The 17,455-nt window shown below is 38.7% G+C and overlaps 1 protein-coding gene across 5 annotated transcripts; it reads right to left on the minus strand.

Annotated features, from left to right (window-relative positions):
* Positions 1 to 318: 318 nt before the first annotated feature.
* Positions 319 to 17,107, minus strand: bin1a (bridging integrator 1a). Of its 5 annotated transcripts, XM_085134732.1 has the most exons (20): positions 16,772 to 17,107; positions 15,903 to 15,983; positions 15,676 to 15,730; positions 15,463 to 15,557; positions 14,703 to 14,798; positions 14,417 to 14,527; positions 14,174 to 14,266; positions 13,754 to 13,839; positions 13,544 to 13,619; positions 13,056 to 13,111; positions 12,182 to 12,226; positions 11,007 to 11,076; positions 10,397 to 10,519; positions 10,087 to 10,170; positions 8,318 to 8,338; positions 4,898 to 5,287; positions 4,283 to 4,372; positions 3,398 to 3,472; positions 3,205 to 3,306; positions 319 to 3,112 (listed from the first exon to the last, which is right to left on the minus strand). In XM_085134732.1, the coding sequence occupies exons 1-20, from the start codon at positions 16,856 to 16,858 to the stop codon at positions 3,011 to 3,013; spliced, it is 1,938 nt and encodes a 645-aa protein (XP_084990858.1). In that variant the 5' UTR covers positions 16,859 to 17,107; the 3' UTR covers positions 319 to 3,010. The 5 variants fall into 5 exon arrangements, with proteins under 5 accessions (XP_084990858.1, XP_084990859.1, XP_084990860.1 ...); XM_085134733.1 differs by lacking the exon at positions 12,182 to 12,226; XM_085134734.1 differs by lacking the exon at positions 10,087 to 10,170 and having other exon boundaries at positions 320 to 3,112; positions 16,772 to 17,106.
* Positions 17,108 to 17,455: the final 348 nt, after the last annotated feature.

Genomic DNA, 17,455 nt, shown 5'->3' on the forward strand with positions numbered 1-17,455 from the left:
AGGTGTGAATGTAAGAATGAAGGTTTGTCTGTTTCTTTATCAGCCCTGCACCAGACTGGAAACCTGTCCAGGATGTAGCCTGCTTCTTTCCCTAATGGAAGGAAGTAGATGGATGGACGTCATGAAGAACAACACGCTGAACACAACTTGTTTTTCTTAGCTGAAGAAAAAAACATGAATTAGTGAGAAGTACTTTAAATTTTTATTCACTTTGTTCACATGACCAATGATCACACATAATGAGCAGAGGGAGAACTGTTTTTTGTTCCCATCTATCTATATATAGTTATTTATTAGACAAAGAACAAAGTGTGTTTTTATAACCAAATTTTAAAGCCGGCATTAATAACATTTAAAATATAATTTTGATTCGACAACTTGAACAAATTGGTGGATTAACCAGTTAACAGAAACATAAAAATTATTTTAGTAAGTAGCAATTTTGTTAATTAAAAATATTGTAAGGTTTATCCCACATCTTACACTCAGTGTTGGCACGATAAATTTGGTAAGAACTGTAAGGTACTGTACATTTAATAAATAAGAACCACAGACAAGTAGCTATTATATTTTTTATCTTTAATATTGGTCAGTTAGGTACAGGAAAGTCCTTTGTGTCATACCCCATAGCTCAACACAGGAGAGTGTCACATAAAGACAAATACAGAGCCAGACCCAGGTAAACATGACCAATTTATACAAAAAAGGGAAAAGAAATAGTGATTAATTTGCCTTAATGTGAAGCTGTTGTTCTCACGTGTTATAAGGCATTTTAAATATACATGAACGAAAGAAAGAAATGCAGTCCATAGTGGTTTAAAAATACTGAAAACCATTAGAAAATGTCCACTTGTGTCTGGTTGCTTGGAATTTGTCTTTATGTGAAGCCTCCATGTAATTAGCTCTGTTTGGACCACGATACCTAGCAACATTTTGAGGCAAGGCTGATGGGCAACCAGCAGTAATAATCAGGACTGATTTGAAAGAGAATGGCGGAAAAACACACAGCGTGACTGCCCACCACCATCTTATAAAGTTTAGCAAAACACATAAAAAATAAAAATAAATACCTTGTTTCAACTGCCTCAAAAGTGACCCAAGTATCACTGTCTTAAATTAAGGGTGTTCACACAACAACACATGGGAAGTCAGCATGCACACAGTAACACACATACAATATGAATGTCTTTATAGAATATGTATCTGTCATCACAGCTTGGTAAAATTACACTTATACACAACAAATGCACAATAACACCTGGAACCGTAATACCAGCCAGTGGAAAAAGGCCCAAATACATTTGAGTTGCCCTTGTCCGGTCAGAAAAACTTCCCCTGGTAGGTTGTGGCGGTGGTATCATCCAATAACAATAGCCTATAGATAAAGATTTCTGATCTCAAACAACTCATAAACACACACACATACAATCGTACACACGTACATTTTCTCTCAGACTTATTACATGTTAATAACATCATGAGAATCGCTGTTATTTCAGTGACTGAATGAATGACTGAATGTGAGATAGTTTTAACTACCTACGCGGCTACGTCAAGAGCAGTAAACCTTACAGAAGTACAAAACACTCCATATCATCCTCAGTTGGCAATTCTGTTGACATAGTTACATTAGGCTATATGTAATCATTGCTTGGCAGCATATAAAAATAAAAGAAGTTGCTCTGGTGCATATTCATAATCATCTGCATGTGAGTTAAATAGTCTCTTTGCAAACGGAGGGAACTGTTTTCGGCACATTTATTTATTTATTTAGTTAGTGAGGCAGGCTCAGTTATTATATATTTGATTAGTATAAGGGTGTTGCCATATCTATAAACTATTATACTACCAGTAGCAGTTTCTTGTTTCTGTATTTTGTAGGCTAGCCTTTAGCAAGCCAGGCTAATGCATATTTGAAATCGCTTGATAAGGTAAAAAAACAAACAAACAAAAAAACAACAACAGTCAAAAATAATTTATCAATTAGTCATTAATACCATATGAGACTCCCAGACCAGAAATCATAATTATGGATTCCTTGTTTACTTGACTGTTGTCCAGTAATGTAAATCCAGTAATATGTTGATCAGTTAACAACATATATGCATTTATTTGGATTTTAACAACAGGTTCATACTACCTATACCACCACAGTGTCTAAACTAATACAACAACCAAGGGCCAATCTTCTATAAGTAAACAGTTAAAATAGGGATAAAGGACAGGTTTTATCCAATGGAGTTTCTGCCAATGGCATCATATCAGGAGTGTGATCACTAATCTGAGAACTCCAGTCCTAGTTAAAGATCTGCTGCTGGGCTGATGAGGTTTCAGTACCATGTAAGTTCAAAGTTAGAAGGAAAGTGAAGTTGCAAGCTAGGAGTTGGTTAGATTTATTTCAGTGTTTTAATCTGCTTAGTGACTGTTTCTACTAAAGTGAAGTGTTTTTACCTTTTGCTCAGCCTTACATTCTCTTAACAAATCCATTTTTAGACCGATGTGGGTGTAAGACGCTCTGCTACACCTGACATCATACTAACTACAAACGGTCCTTGATATCTCATTCCCAGTTTAAAACATGTCAATCGACATCTTTCGCATGATGACGAGTGATCAAGGATAAAAGATTTTAATGCCATTTCAGCTGTAACCATTTCAGGGATCACCATCCTTGCATTTATTCAGTATGAGCTCGAGTCTCCAATCACTTCCTCAAATATCAGGTAATTGCAGAGAAAAACTGCTGAAAGTGAAACCTGTAAAATGGCTACATCTGTAATTTGTAAATGTTGGCAGAAATCCACAGAAATGCCAACATCCACTTTTAGCACAGTGTAGCAGACCTTAGAAATGCATGATTTCATCCAGGGCTGTGACAGCTCTGCTTTTATGGCCAAAGTCCTAGGAAAGATACAGTATCAGGGCAAGAAAGGGAAAATGGGCAAGAGGAAGAGAAACATAAAGAAGGAGCCGGACTGCGGTCCTGTCCTCTTGTAGATAAGAGGCAGCCTCACAGCCTCTGGGTAAAGTTTTCGGGAAATACTCCTTTAGTGCTGTTTTCTTTGTTTTGCTGCCAGTCGTCTTGCTTTACTCCCATCAGCCAGCCTTCATCCTAAGCACACACACATGCAAGCAATCAGATAACAGTGTCAGTGTTTCTGTGGCACAAAAGCACATGAGTACGCGTTTGAATTTTGAGTTTACCTGTTCTTCGGGGTTGTCAAAAGTCACTACTAGCACCACATCACCGGCATTCATCTCCAGTTCATCTGTGTCATTGGCAGCATAATCGTGCATCACTTGGACCTATTGTATATAAATGCTAACGTGAGTTATCGTCGTATAAACAAAATACATTTTACATTTTTAGGTTTTCCCATTTGGTCTCCTGTTTTACCTTGAACAGAAAGCCAGGAGGCATCTCTGCAGATTCTGATGCTACTTCTGTTGATTCTGCTGCTACTGCAGGTGTCTGGACAATAAATACATTTAAAAAATGCTTAATTTATGGATACATTATTTAAATAGTTGGATACATGGATACATTTCACCTTAAAACACACATACATGTCCATTAAATCTTATGTTGTTAAAAAGTGAAAAGAAAATGTGATGGCAGAATTTTACTACCTGTCTTTTTTAAACAAAATAACGACCTCATCAGATATATTATTTTGTGACTAATGAGATAGAAGGATGCACTTTGTCTTTTATTGTATAGTTGATTTGTTAAAAGACAAACGTAGTTACCTAAAAAAAAACATTGCCAAGTATAAGGTTTACAATGTGCATCACTTTGTCTTTCAACTGGTCCTTTAGGAGTAGAAACAGCCGATCATCTGCTCCATGTCATCCTATCTCTAGCATCCTCTTCTTTTACACCAACCCTCTGCAGGTCCTCCTTCACAACATCCATGAATATTCTCTGAGGTCTTCCTCTTTTCCTTTCTTGGCAGCTCCATCTCCAAAATTCTTTGATATATCCACTATTTCTCCCCTGAACATATTAAGCCTAGCCTCTTTTACTTTATTTCCAAACCTCTGAACCTGAACTGTCGCTTTGATACACTAATTTTTAATCCTGTTCACCCAGTAAAAAATCTTAACATCAGCACTGCCAACTCTATCTTAGCCTCTTGTCATTTTGTTGGTGCCACAATCTCCATAAATAATAGAATAAATATAAAATCCAGAAAAGGGTCGTTTTTGTTACATAAAAAAATGCAGCTATAAGTTAATTATAGCAATTGCTACATATTATAAATTAAACTCTTGCGCTCACCTCCTCTTCCTCCTTTGCTTCTTCTTCCACTACTGGTGCAGCCGGTGCAGTTGGTGTAGCTGGTTCAGCTGCTGCAGCTGCAGATTCTCCCTGGTAGCAGAGAGAAAGATAAATAACAAGAGAGGTTAAAAGGCGAGACGGATAAAACCTTAAATTAAAGAGGGGCAAAGAATGAAAGAAAGAAGAAACAGACAACACGAGACAAAGACAAGCAGAAAAGCCTAAACAGCAAAGTCTTTGTTATTACAGGCATGCTGCACAGATGCAAGATTAAATACTACTGTACAGTTGCAATAAAGCTTTTGCACAGAATACTATGTGTGTGGATTAGCAGTGACTGGGATTAACTAAGTGTAGAGAAGCAGATGTTGCTATTCTTTTCCTTCCCTCAACAATTTATTTTCAACTTGCCCTCTTTATCACATTTGATGCATCCATGCTTCAGGTCCAGATGCATCCTAAATCTTTCCATGTCAAGATTTCTCCATCTGCCACCTTTTATTCACATGATCTTTTTCTCTCCAGTACCCCATGCTCAAACCTCTTTCTTAAGAGTCGATGCATCCATCATTTTCATCCAGATGCATCTCTATATTTTTTTCTCTCCTTGGTTACCTGACCCTCTTCATTATCCAACACAGCAGCAGCTGGGGGGGCTTCCTCCTCAACAGCGTCTGCTGGAGCCTCATCTGCAGGTGTTTCATAGTCTGTGGCAGGCACCTCTGCGACTGGTTGGCTTTCCTCATCGCCCCAGCCCTCTTGGGCTTCAGCTACGGTGTCATAATCAACCGGCTGGTTTCCATCATCCCCCCATCCCTCTTGAGCTGCAGCCAAAGGGTCATAGCGAACTGGCTGGGTTCCGTCATCCCCCCAGCCCTCTGTAGCAGCTGTGATGGGATCATAGTGGACAGGCTGCGAACCATCATCCCCCCAGGCCTCTGTAGCAGCAGCCACAGGGTCATAGTGCTGTGTGGTCGCTTCTTCTTGGGCACCACTGTCCTCAGGCTGAAGGGCAAGGGTCAGGTTTCAAGGAGTCAGAGGGCACAAGAGATATTTTACCTTCTGGATATTCTAAGGGCTTCATAAATCAAATGGGATCAAGAAGAATTAAAAATAAGAGTAAGCTGGAGATGTTGTATGACCAGTTTAAGACTAATAATAAAAGTAAAGTATTGTTAATGTAGAAAGGGGTTTGATATTTTTTTAAAGTGTAACTAAATTAATTTAGAAGAGGTACATTCATAAGAAAGAACGGAGGGAGTTTGAAATGTTTAAATACTAACAGGTCATACAAGTGATTTTGAATGTTTTAGCCCTTAATGTAACAGCTAACTTTTAATAAATCTTATACTGGCCATATTGATGTAGCCAAAATACTTCTCTGTTTCCAAAGGATGATAGTTTTCACTTTGTCTTTAAAGAACACTCTGTAAGCATTTGGAAATTGACCAACTGTTGTATTTTGCAAAGGCAAATGTTTTCTATTCTTTCCCGATAAAGGGTTTTAGTTGCTCATCAGGTCTAGACTGCAGGCAAGCAAGTTTTGCACCTGGACTCATGCTACAAAGCCACACTGATAGAATCTGTGCAAACAGAGGCTTGGCATTGTCCAGGTGAAATAAGCTAACTGTGTATGACATTGTCTGTCTACCAGCATAAAACCTGCATATATCATTCAGCATTAATGGTCCCGTACATCAGCGGTCCACAACCTTTTTTGCGCCGGTTTAATGTCAGACAATATTTTCACGGACCGGCTTTTAAGGTGTCGCGGATAAATACAACAAAATAAAATGATGCGACCAAGACAAAAACTGTGGTATTTTGTAAATATAATAATAAATTATTATTATAATAATAATTGTGTAACTTTATTAGCAGCGTCCTCCTGAAATGCACCAACAACATTGAGAGTAACATCCTCCTCTATGCCCCTTAATGCTCTCTGGTCACTATGGTAACACGTAAATATTTCTTTCAAAATAAGACACATAACTACAACATGGGAAAAGACCCAGGGAAATCGAGTTAATGATAAAACCCCAGAATTTCACAACCGAGCTTCAACTCTCGCGGTACCAAACGACTCACGGACCGGCCCGGGGGTTGGGGACCGCCGCCGTACATGGCATGGAAGTTAACGCGTACTGTACCTGTACTAATGTACCACAATCTGGCTTTTGTTTGTGTGACTATCATGAAAATTGGGGACATGACATGACACATTGTCCAAAGACTGTTAAGCATTTTTGAAATCTCGGTTCACATGACAGTTTTCTAATTTGCCTTGGTCTTATTTACGTTCACAGTAGAAGGTGGAGAGATTTGTTGATTTTCTTTAGGCTATATGTTGTCTCTGCATGGCTTGAGAGCCCCAAAAACATGGCCATTCAATATCGTATTTTAGCACAATCCCTTGTGTATAGAGTATGGAGTGTATTTCTTTTAATGACACAATGTGTCACAGAGTTCAAAAAAATATTTATTCTCTTTTTTTGAGAAAATTCTGACAACATTCATATTCTTAAATACAATAAATAGAATAGAATAGAACAGAATAGAATAGTTCTTTGTTGTTATTTTACACTTTTTGTTTTTGGCTTGACTTTTTTAAAATATTCAATCATCATTTGGAAACGGCTGTACTTAATGTTAAATAAGGGGCTAAAACTCTTGCAAAATGCGAATGGTCTTTTGAAGGGATTTGAACAGCGATAAGTATTATCCTTATCAAAATAATTGGTAATATTTAAAGTTAAAAATAAAGAAATGTATCTTAATTGAGCAGAAACAGGACCATGGGAGATCAGAATATGTCATTACTCAGAAGCATTATCATCATAATTACCATAAAGCCCATGAAGATTGATGTGGAAGTACCAACCTTTACAGAAAAGGTTCAGATTAAATCAAAAGACAGATGAGGGTTAAGGAAGGGTGGCAGTAGAAGGCAAAAACATAAAAGCTGTCAGCTTTTTCCCATCAGAAGATAGATGTTGGATCTTCTGTGTGTGGTGAGCAAGCATGGTTTCTAATTCAAGGCTATGTTCAGATGGAGAAAGAGGAAGGAAGCTTTGTAAGAGTAGACATGCCAAGTCCTTTCTGAGCCATCGCTGCTTTGCCTCAGCCTCAAATATAGCAAAACTCCATGAGTGTTGAGACACATCTCTCTTACAGCGAGAGGGACGAACAAAAACGTAGGTTAATGGTCAAAAGGCCAAGCTACGAAAAAAAAGGCTTTGTGAAGTTGCCCAGTAGCTCTTGTTAGTTTACCAGACTCGTTTGTATAACACAATCCACAGCAAGCGTGAGCAACTTCACTAAACTTTGAGAACACAAAAGATCCCTGTGTGTCACATGAACCATGAAAATAACATGGTTGTAAACAGCATGTAAAGGCTACATGTTCTATCAGTTTGACATGTGAACATACAGGTACAGCATGTGAGGGGAAACAGAAAGGAAATAAGTCAATTCAGTTGCAAATGATTTCAAACCACAGAAAATATTTTTCACTATTAATATTATGTTTCACTTTTACATTAGAATTCACCATAAAACACTGGGTACATTGGGGCTTTTAAAGGTCAGTGGTGTTTTGAGGAGGCAAAAGAAAAAGAGTGATTTTAATTGTGGACCGCACACAAGACACTAATTATATGGATTCAGTATGTATAACTGTATGAAATGTCAACTTGGAACTGAATTGACTCAAACTCATTCACAAGCTCCATTTGTGCTGTTCAACAATATCTTCAGTGTCTATCAAATCACGCACTGCAGACACAAAGACAATGCACAAACAGATTTGGGACAGACAAATGAAAGAGGTCAGTGTATTGAAACGCTTGCTAAACAGAAAAGCTGTAATAGAAAAGGCATAATAGGAGCGGGGCTTCTATAATGTATGACTGTTATTAAACTGATGGTTACTAGAAAAAAAATAGAAATAAGTATTGATGAAGATGATGATAATTAGATTTTTTGCTAATTACTGTTGCACTTTTTTTTTTTGCATGAGTATAGATGGCTTACCCATGAGTCCCAGTTTGCAGGCTGTGGAAAACAAAGGAAGTAATAAATACAAAGAGCAGAATACTTTACAGTGTTGTTGCTTTTGCCTGTTACATTCAATAAGACACGCCCCATGCTCTAGAGCTACAAGCCCATAGCATAAGATCTCCAGCAGAACAACTGTACAAGCACTATGTGGTAAAGTATTAACTGATGTGTGAAGTCTGAAGGGGTAGATTTGTTAAATATATTAGTAGATGGATAACAATGTCACTTGGAACAGAGGACAATATTTTAACATTAAGATTTGGCAGCCTGTAAAACTAAGTCATAGAGCATAGCAAGAGCATTAGGGAATCCACAGTTAGGTTACATTTTTTGTAATTTTGCCTCACTATACCAATATAGGCAATATGATTAAAATTAAACATTCAAGATGAGACTGAAGTGTTAACTTTTAGCTTTAACTCAAGCATCTTAAAAAAAAGCCTTCCGTTAATTGATTATGAATTATAGCCTTGGCATTGTAGGGCCCCCCAACCAGTAACAGCAGATGGCTTCCCCTCTGAGCCTGGTTCTGCTCAGATTTCTTCCTGTTAAAAGGGAGTTTTTCTTTCCCACTGTCTCCTTGCTTGCTTATATGGGGTCATCTGATTTTTGGGGTTTTCTCTCTTATATTGGAGGTTCTTTAAAAAAAATATACATACATATAAAGGGATTAAGGAAAATATTGATAACCTCATTTTAGGCAATAACTGTTGTGATTTGGGGCCTATACGCATGCACTTGAACAGAATTGAACTAAAGTGAATATTATACTAGTATAATGGTTAATTAATGTACAGTCAAACTATAACTGCGCTCTATGTACTTCTGCACACTTCACAGGAGCATTTCTGATAATAATTATCAGTGATTCGTAGCTTTTCACCAGATCAATATTTTTACTATACTACTAGTTTTGGTTTGCTCATCATGTACTTTCGTGAAAAAATGTCTTTTGACATGTTGGATGTTTAACGTTTTCACAAACTAACTGTAACTCTGCTAATTTTAGTTTAATTATACATTATGTGTATTTTAAAACCAAAACAATTAACTGAAATGGGTTAAAAAGCTCTATACACTGGCCTTCAGAGTGGGGAATTTAAAATGTATGGGTTTGTCATTGCAAGCTTCCTGTCTTTCAAGCTATGTAAATCACAAGTAATGGCATGTAGTAACTTTGATCAATACCATGCATAGTATAAGCCAAACAAAAATAGATAATTTAAGTATTTGAAAGAATAAAAGCACCTTCCCAGTAACATGAGGAACATTTAAGAAAATTTGTACAGTCTTGGGGACCAAGAAAGAACAGCAAAGCAGGGCTGTAGTCTGCAGTTCATGCCATGAGTGATCCATGGAAAGTGCTAAAGCAGGAAGAAGTGTACACTAGAGGCAGGTGTCTACAGGTCATCATGCCTTCATTTTTTGGTATTTTGGAAAGAAGCAGAGCAGGCAACACTTCAAACTATGCCAAGCTTACCAAGTGATTTCAATTTCTAATCAGACCTATCAAGCTTATTTCAGCATATTTAAAGTGAACCAACCACACTGGCAATGGCAGATGTTGTTGGCTAATCCTTCATTGGACATCTCATTCTTTAACTCAGTTCATTTGGAATTAAATATCATGAAATGAACTTAAATTCTGTCTGAATAGAAACTAAATCCTCTTGTAAAGACTGACATATCTTAAAAGAGAGAGGGTCTCTAGGATCTTTATCTTCATGCCGTGAATCATCCACCTGTGTGACCGTGGAGGCTTTGGTTGCTGCACTGAAAGAATCCAGGTCCATGTCCAACAGGCTGCTCACTGCAGGACTGTCAAACTGATAACAACAGGAACAGGAGGGCTCATTGACTAATTGGGCACAACAGTGGGAGGAGGGATAAGGACAGAATTGAAAAGACAGAATAGAATAGAATAGAATAGAATAGAATAGAATAGGAGAAATTAGAGGAGGGGCAGATCAGAAGTGGGTGTTCTGACCTGTGCAGAAAAGGGGAAAGCTAAAGGGGTTTTTCACAGTTCATCGACAGCAGCTGCTCACTGACCTCTGTAGGGGAGGTGACGTTGATATCAGGAGTAGCTGCAGCATCAAAAAGGTTGATGATATTCTCTGTTTTTAGCTCTTTAGATGGTGTCACCTTGGGTGGAGGAGGCACTGCTGGTCTGAGCTAGAATATAGAAAAAAGGCAGTAATTAATTCCTTCAACTAGAGAAATCAATTGGACTTTGCTGTTATCAATGCAAAATTCATATTATGCAGTTTAACTTTGTCGGAATGTGCAAATTACATTTTGTATTCCTTTGTTTTGAAGTACATGCCAAATGGATCAACATAAATAAGTTCTACGATAGTCTCACAAAAACTTTACCATGAAGCCGTGAATGTGTTTACATATACGATAATAGCCTAAACTGGGGTTCTATTGCCGATCACAAAGAGTTGACCTGAACTTAAAAACAAATGAAAAAAAAAATGTTTTGAAAAAACAAACAAACAAACAAACCACTTACACAACATTAGCCCAAAATCCACAGGTATGGCAACCCTATGTGTAAGTGATGATGGCTCCCCAGAAACTAAAACACTAAATGATCCTCTGTGTATTCTGAACAAAGAGAAAACATCAGTGTGTGTGTGTGACACTGTTTGTCTACCTTGGATGGGGATTTGGGGATCGGGGGTGGTCCTCCTGGCCTGAGAGTGTGGTTAGATGCCTCTCTACCACTGAGTAAACAAGATCAAGAAAGAGGGAGAAGAAAAGAAAACAAATTACAGAGAAAGCAATGAAGACGGCAAACGATGTGAGATAAAAGCGCCGAGGTTAAAGAAGCAGCTAAACACTAAAACACAAGATTGTAAGAAGGGTTACAAGACATGCACTGCAAGATTTCAAGCTGAAAGTGTTACAAAAGCTGTCATGCAAGAAAAGTGAGTCCCCTTTCATGGTTTCAAGTCCTCTCCTCTCATGCAAGCAGGCTTTGTTTGTGCCTCCAGTAAATCGTCACAAGCGAGCAGTGATAGAGGCAACTCCTGTTACAGAGAAGATGCTCTAAAGTGGATAAAAGCTGCTCCAGAGCTGCAGATATTAAAAAAACGTTGACATATACCTGTAACTTAAAGCTGCAACAGGTGATTTTGTACACTGGCTGTTTTAGATGGCAGTGAGAGGTACGTTTTGAAATGTCAAGCACATCAAGGAATTTGGTGTTTAGGATTCAGGGAAAGACAACAATTCTGGAGCTCCAGAACTCCAGGGTCCCCCCTAAGATCCAGGCTTATTTTGTGTCAGCATCTCTGAATATGTATGCTGAGTCATTTTACCACAGACAGAAGCTGCAGCTCCACTGATGTGTGTTCACTTATGGATCCTACAAGGACAATGTATGTTTATATATCTGCAATTTAGTCATTTTAATCTTCTCTAATCTATTTTGGTCCATAGTTTTTATGATGGACCTTTCAGATTTCAGTTCCTTGGTTTTCACTTGACTTGAAAACATTGAACACTACTGACTAACGCAGGACCGACTGAAAATTCGCCTTCTACCTTACGGTGAAAGACAGCATAACTGTTGCTAACAGTGACAGTCTTGCGTGGCGCAGCATATAAGACACACAGGTCTGCTCATCTCTATCTGCAGCTCTGAGCACGAAACTTTCCGATCCAAAAGTACTTCTTTGAAATCACTTGCACAAATCAAGCATCCAGTCCTCTGAAAACTCCCAAGTCTGCAGACTGACTAACATACACGCTAGCTCAACAGACAGGTCAGTTGGACAGACAGACAACAGTTGTTTCATCATTGTTACCCCAGCTGCTTCCAGTTACCTCCTATTTGCTCCTGATGATGAGGCGCCGCAGATACCTGTCTTGCTGAAAGGGGGGGGGGGGGGGGGGATTCAGGGGTAGCTCTAAGTTAATGTATGCCATTTTGTTCATCCATTGCTGTTTTTGATATGTGGTGTAATAATCTAAAAAATTCACAGTGATAGATTATTGCACCACTTCAGACATGCATCATAAATTAGTGATGCAATAGAGAGATCAGCCTTCAACATAAATCAGTTAGGATCATACATTTCTCTAAAATATTTATCCCTTACAAGCACTCATAGAAACTTCTTCTATTTGCTGTTAATGCTGATCATCAATAAATGAGTTATTTTTGGAACCTGCAGGATTTACAAATTAAAATAAAACTCTGCTCATAAACAGTGTGGACAAAAAAAGATGTATAAATAACCTCCCCACTTCATTTATGCATGAAAAAACAATGGTTTTGCGCTCTTCCTAAGGTAACTAGTTTATGAGGCTCAGCATTCTGAAATCACTGTCAGGACTTTTTATACAAGCAGCTGTTTCAGGTAATCTGAAATGTTTGCAGTACCTCAGGTGTGTAAAACCCAATTTTATCAAAAAAAAATTGATTAAAATTAGTGCTGTCAGCATTAATCTCGTTAAAATGACGTTAACGCCATAACTGCATTAAAGCGGCAAATCTCCGTTAGCGAGTTAGTTATGGCGTTAACGTCATTTAAACGAGATTAACGCAGACAGCACTAATTAAAATAGAAAAATAAAATGATATCTATTTAATTCCACGGATCCCTCCCAAATCTTAACCTCTTATGTAAAAAGAATATGAAACAAGCAATTTCCAAGTACCTGGGAGAATTTAAATGACGGCTCATTGCTCACTAACCTAGTTGTGTCTGTTTCCTCCAGTTTCTCCAGGATGTCATACATATCCTGATCCAACTGTAGAGACAGAAAGATGGTGTGTAAGATAAACATTTTTATATCACCTATTTATTTATTTAATTAATATTAAATTTCCTTTGCCACCTTCTTTCATTTATATTTTACACTGCAAAGGCACCCTCCAAATAGGTATTGTTATCCATGTATTGTAAAGTGTGTTTGCTACAGTTTGTTTCCATCGTCGGGTCCAAACAAATTACTTAGAAACTTTTCTCTTTCAAGGGAAAAAAGAGAAATACATTAATACAGACTTTGCACTAGGTGATAAACAAGGAAGGTTAGATTCGATTTTATATTCAGCTGCAGGCCTTGCTGACGTAGTCGATAGCCTCGTCTGGCCTGAACTGTTATCTGATATACTGCATCCATTTCTCTCGTCTAATCTTTATCTAAATCCATCACTGCTAGAGGCTTATAGAAGACTCCTACCCGACTCATTTCTTTGTGAAACTTCTCCTCAAAACCAGCCAAGCTCTGGAAGGTGCTGACATAAAACCCAACACGACTAGAAAGGGCAGAGAAGAGAGAGACAGCACTGACTGCATTAACAGCTTGACTTCATTTAATATGCCTATAAGCACAGAAGAAAGTGAAATGCACTGATCCATTTAGGAAAAATCAAAAACACATATTCCCTACCTGTTCCAGAGTGATGGCAACTCTTCTTGCAAGTCAGCATTAATCTCATCAAACACCTTCTGGGCCCTTTCCAGCTCCTCCTCAGCCTGAAATTAATGAATTAGAGTATGTTTGCAAGTGTGTTAGATGTTCTGGTAATGAATTAAATGCATTGTGTATGTCTGTGTGTGTGTGTGTGTGTGTATGCACAACATCTCTTCCACCACTGATTGTGCTTAATATGATTTGTTCTTTTTGATGTTCTCATTTTCAATTTGCCCTCATTAGACTATCAACAGAGAGGACAGACAAACACAGGGATCATCTCTAGAAAGGCTTCCTGAAACTAGCTCATACTGACTTCTTTGTTATGGTAACATATATTTTACTGCTGGGTTACCAGAAAACTCCTTACAATTGTAGAATAAGGTAAATATGTACCTGGCTCCTGGAAAGACTGCTTTGGGCAACGTTGTGTGCAGACAGGATACCCTGAGCCCATCCTGGAGTGGCCCTTTCCAACAAGGATGAGGGCTACAAAACAAACACATATATATATATATATATATATTTTTTTTTTTTTTACATGTTGATTCACCTGAATAATGAACTGAAAAACAAAATAATTGTTGAATTTTGCATCTGAGTGATTACAAACACCGCACCGCAGTGCATTTGTTTTACCTTAGTAATTTTAATGCCCCCGTCCTTTTTCTTGGTTTTGTGTGTCACGGCATAGTTATGCCTGGCACTGTCGTAATCTACCAGCTTCCTGTCCCTTTTAGCTATACGAGTCTGAATAAAAAGAAAAAAAATGTATTATTCACTTACTTCATTTATATCGAAATGCTCAGTATTCATACAATATGCTTTCCAGCATGGTCACAATATATAAAAGAGACGCTCACTGCCACTGGATTAACATTTAAGACCAATGATTTTTTGTTGAGGTCACAACCTCTTAACTTACCTTAATATCAGGGAACTGGCCCAGGTAAGTATCCATGGAGATGAGAGCATGATCAACCAGCTTCTGGTGGTAATCAGTCCAAAGCACATCACAATCCTGCAAGATGAAGGAATGTACAGAAGCACACATGCAGGCACAAGACAGACTGTTTAACATTATACGAGACAAATCTCCTGCAGAGCACATTTTATATTGGAGTAGCATGCAATGTGAATATATTTCTCCATTACTTTGTAACTTGTTCCAGGAGCTCTGTCGCATCATTTTGACTTGTGGTCCTCACTAAGGCAAAAGCCTTTTAGCTAATTGCAATGACTTCTTGCTGTTTGTGGCTAATCAGAAATGACCTCAAGAATACAATTACAGGACATTTTTCACCAGACGTGGTTTTACGACATTCAGCGTAATATAAAGTCTGCAGCAGTACAGTTTTTCATGCTATGGGACTATAATTGCTTGCAGACATGGACAGCCTGGATATTTCAGAAGAGCAGTTATTCTATTATTTTCTAATCAGCTTGGAGGACTCGTGTAGTTGAAACCATTTATAACACAGGATTGGCGAACATCCTTACGTTTACCTCATGACGACCAGACTTGTAACACTCAGCACTAAGTGGGCATGCATACTCGAAGGCAAGAAACGTATAACCCCTGTATCACACAACTTTCAGGATGTCTAAGCGCACACATCCTGTACACACATATAACCTACTCACTTAATATGGCTTTTAAAGAAATAGTAAAAAGTGTTTCTCACCTCCACAATGGAGTCCACTTCATTCTTGCCGTACCAGTCTTGCTCATACATGTCAGCTAGACATGCCTGAAGGTTCTTAGAGGACTCATGCATGGCTAAGGACAAACATACATCCTCTACATTAGCTTTTATTAGTCTGTATTCATACGCCAATAAAAGTGTGTTTCTGTGTGTTTGTGTCTCTGGATTGACTTGTGTGTTCGTGCGTGTCACCTTTCACAGCCTCGAGGTATGCTCTTAAATCCCTCTGGAGTTTGCTGCCTTCAGTCTGAGGATGATACACTAAATATGAGCCTCATCAAAAAACACCTATCGTGTATTATATGCTGTGGATTCAGACTCAATGCAGGCTACAGTTTATCCTATTTTAGGCCATACTATTGTTGATATCTAGAAAATGTTTAATTATGACTCCATGAGTCACTGAACTGCACTCTTACATATTGTTTGTTGAAGTTGATTACTCCCTCTTCAAAAGCGACATCTTTGGTCTCGTCTGCTTTGCCAAGTTTCTGCAGAACCTGTCACACAAATAATGATTGAAAACATCAGACCGTACAACTGATTCCCAGCAGCTTTCTGTTTTGCCATCAAAAATCAATAATATTTCTCTGCATTTGGTTAGAAACATGAAGTGACGATGTAAAACAGAAACATACACACACATGGCAAGTCTTTTTTTTTTTTATATTTGCCATATTGATGGGACATATAGCCAAAATCTCTATACACAGTCTAATTTCCTCCTTCGGTAACATTCACACAGTCATAGTATGCATGTAGGGAGGCACCCGTATCTGCTTTCTGTCTATCTTTAGCCTTACAGCAGGCTTTATAATACCTTTAGCTGGACAAATAGCGCCCCCTCCCAAATATTGAGCGCAAAGTGCAGGTGTTTAAAAGCGTAGTCTGTGGCCTCCTCTACCACCTATAGTCCACATATTGTAGCATGGTTGTTTAATAATGGCCTCAGAACGTATGAGATGATGCCCCTTACTGAGTAACATCACTCATCTGCCAGTTTAGATAGAAGCCTTCAAATACCAGACACATCAGGCTAGATCATGAGCGGGCCTACATCATATCTGACTGCAGTACGTGTCCCCTGTGTGACAGTGTTTTAAAGCAGGGGAGCAGCCTATTTCAAGTGAACAGCCTCTTCCTTAAATACAGCAACCTCCACCTCTTATTTGATGATGTCGTGATGCGACACTGCGCCTCTGTGGAGGATGCGGCATTACTGCTTCGTGGCGTGAGGGCCGGAGATATAAATTTACCACATAGCAACGCGTAAGGGAGACGCGCTTACCTTTTCTTGCGCTCTGGTTAGTTTTTTCTGCACGTTACTGGCCACTTTCCCTGCAGTGAGCCCCTTCCCCAAATTCAGCTCAGCCATCTTGTAGCGTAGATCAGTCTTTGGATGCGGGAGGGAAGGGAATAAAAGCAATAACGATCGGAGGGACCGCTACGGTTACTGTTGAGGCAAATGCATCAATGTCCAGTTGAGAAACAACTGGGACAGGTGTAGTTGTTTGAGGTTATGATGTACCTGTGGGAAAATATGTGTGCAGAAAGCTAGCTTGTAGTCTCTAATATTGCACTGCTGTGTGTGCGCGTCCCTGACAGGGGAGGAGGAGGAGGAGGATGCTGTGAGAGATGATCTTAAAGGCACAGATGCTGCGCGTCCACGCGGGGACATTTTCAAACATCATTAGACAATAAAATAACCGCCGACACGCGGAATGTGAAGAAAAATGACGTGTTTTTGAAGTGACAGTCAGAAAGGTTCTTTTGCAAACGTTTTTAATTTCACTTCTATCTGCAATTTGACTTTTTAAATACCTGACCCTAAGTCAGGTCTTGAGATCATCAATGTCTTCGCTTTGCGAGAATTAAACATTCAGCAGAACTTTCATAACTTCGATAACTGGCGATAAACAAGAGGGCTACCTTTGAGCATGCGCGGTTTTATTAACGCGTCAAAACTCGTCCG

This window comes from Neolamprologus multifasciatus, chromosome 16, assembly GCF_963576455.1.
Source record: "Neolamprologus multifasciatus chromosome 16, fNeoMul1.2, whole genome shotgun sequence".
In the NCBI taxonomy this organism is placed as follows: domain Eukaryota; kingdom Metazoa; phylum Chordata; class Actinopteri; order Cichliformes; family Cichlidae; genus Neolamprologus; species Neolamprologus multifasciatus.

Excerpts from the sequence above, each read along its gene's own strand:
- bin1a (XM_085134732.1), bottom strand. The coding sequence starts at position 16,858 with ATGGCTGAGCTGAATTTGGGGAAGGGGCTCACTGCAGGGAAAGTGGCC. Across the intron at positions 12,227-13,055 it reads GAGGAAACAGACACAACTAG|CAAGACAGGTATCTGCGGCG; the intron begins GTTAGTGAGCAA and ends CCCCCCTTTCAG. Across the intron at positions 8,339-10,086 it reads AAGCCTCCACGGTCACACAG|CCTGCAAACTGGGACTCATG; the intron begins GTGGATGATTCA and ends TGTTTTCCACAG.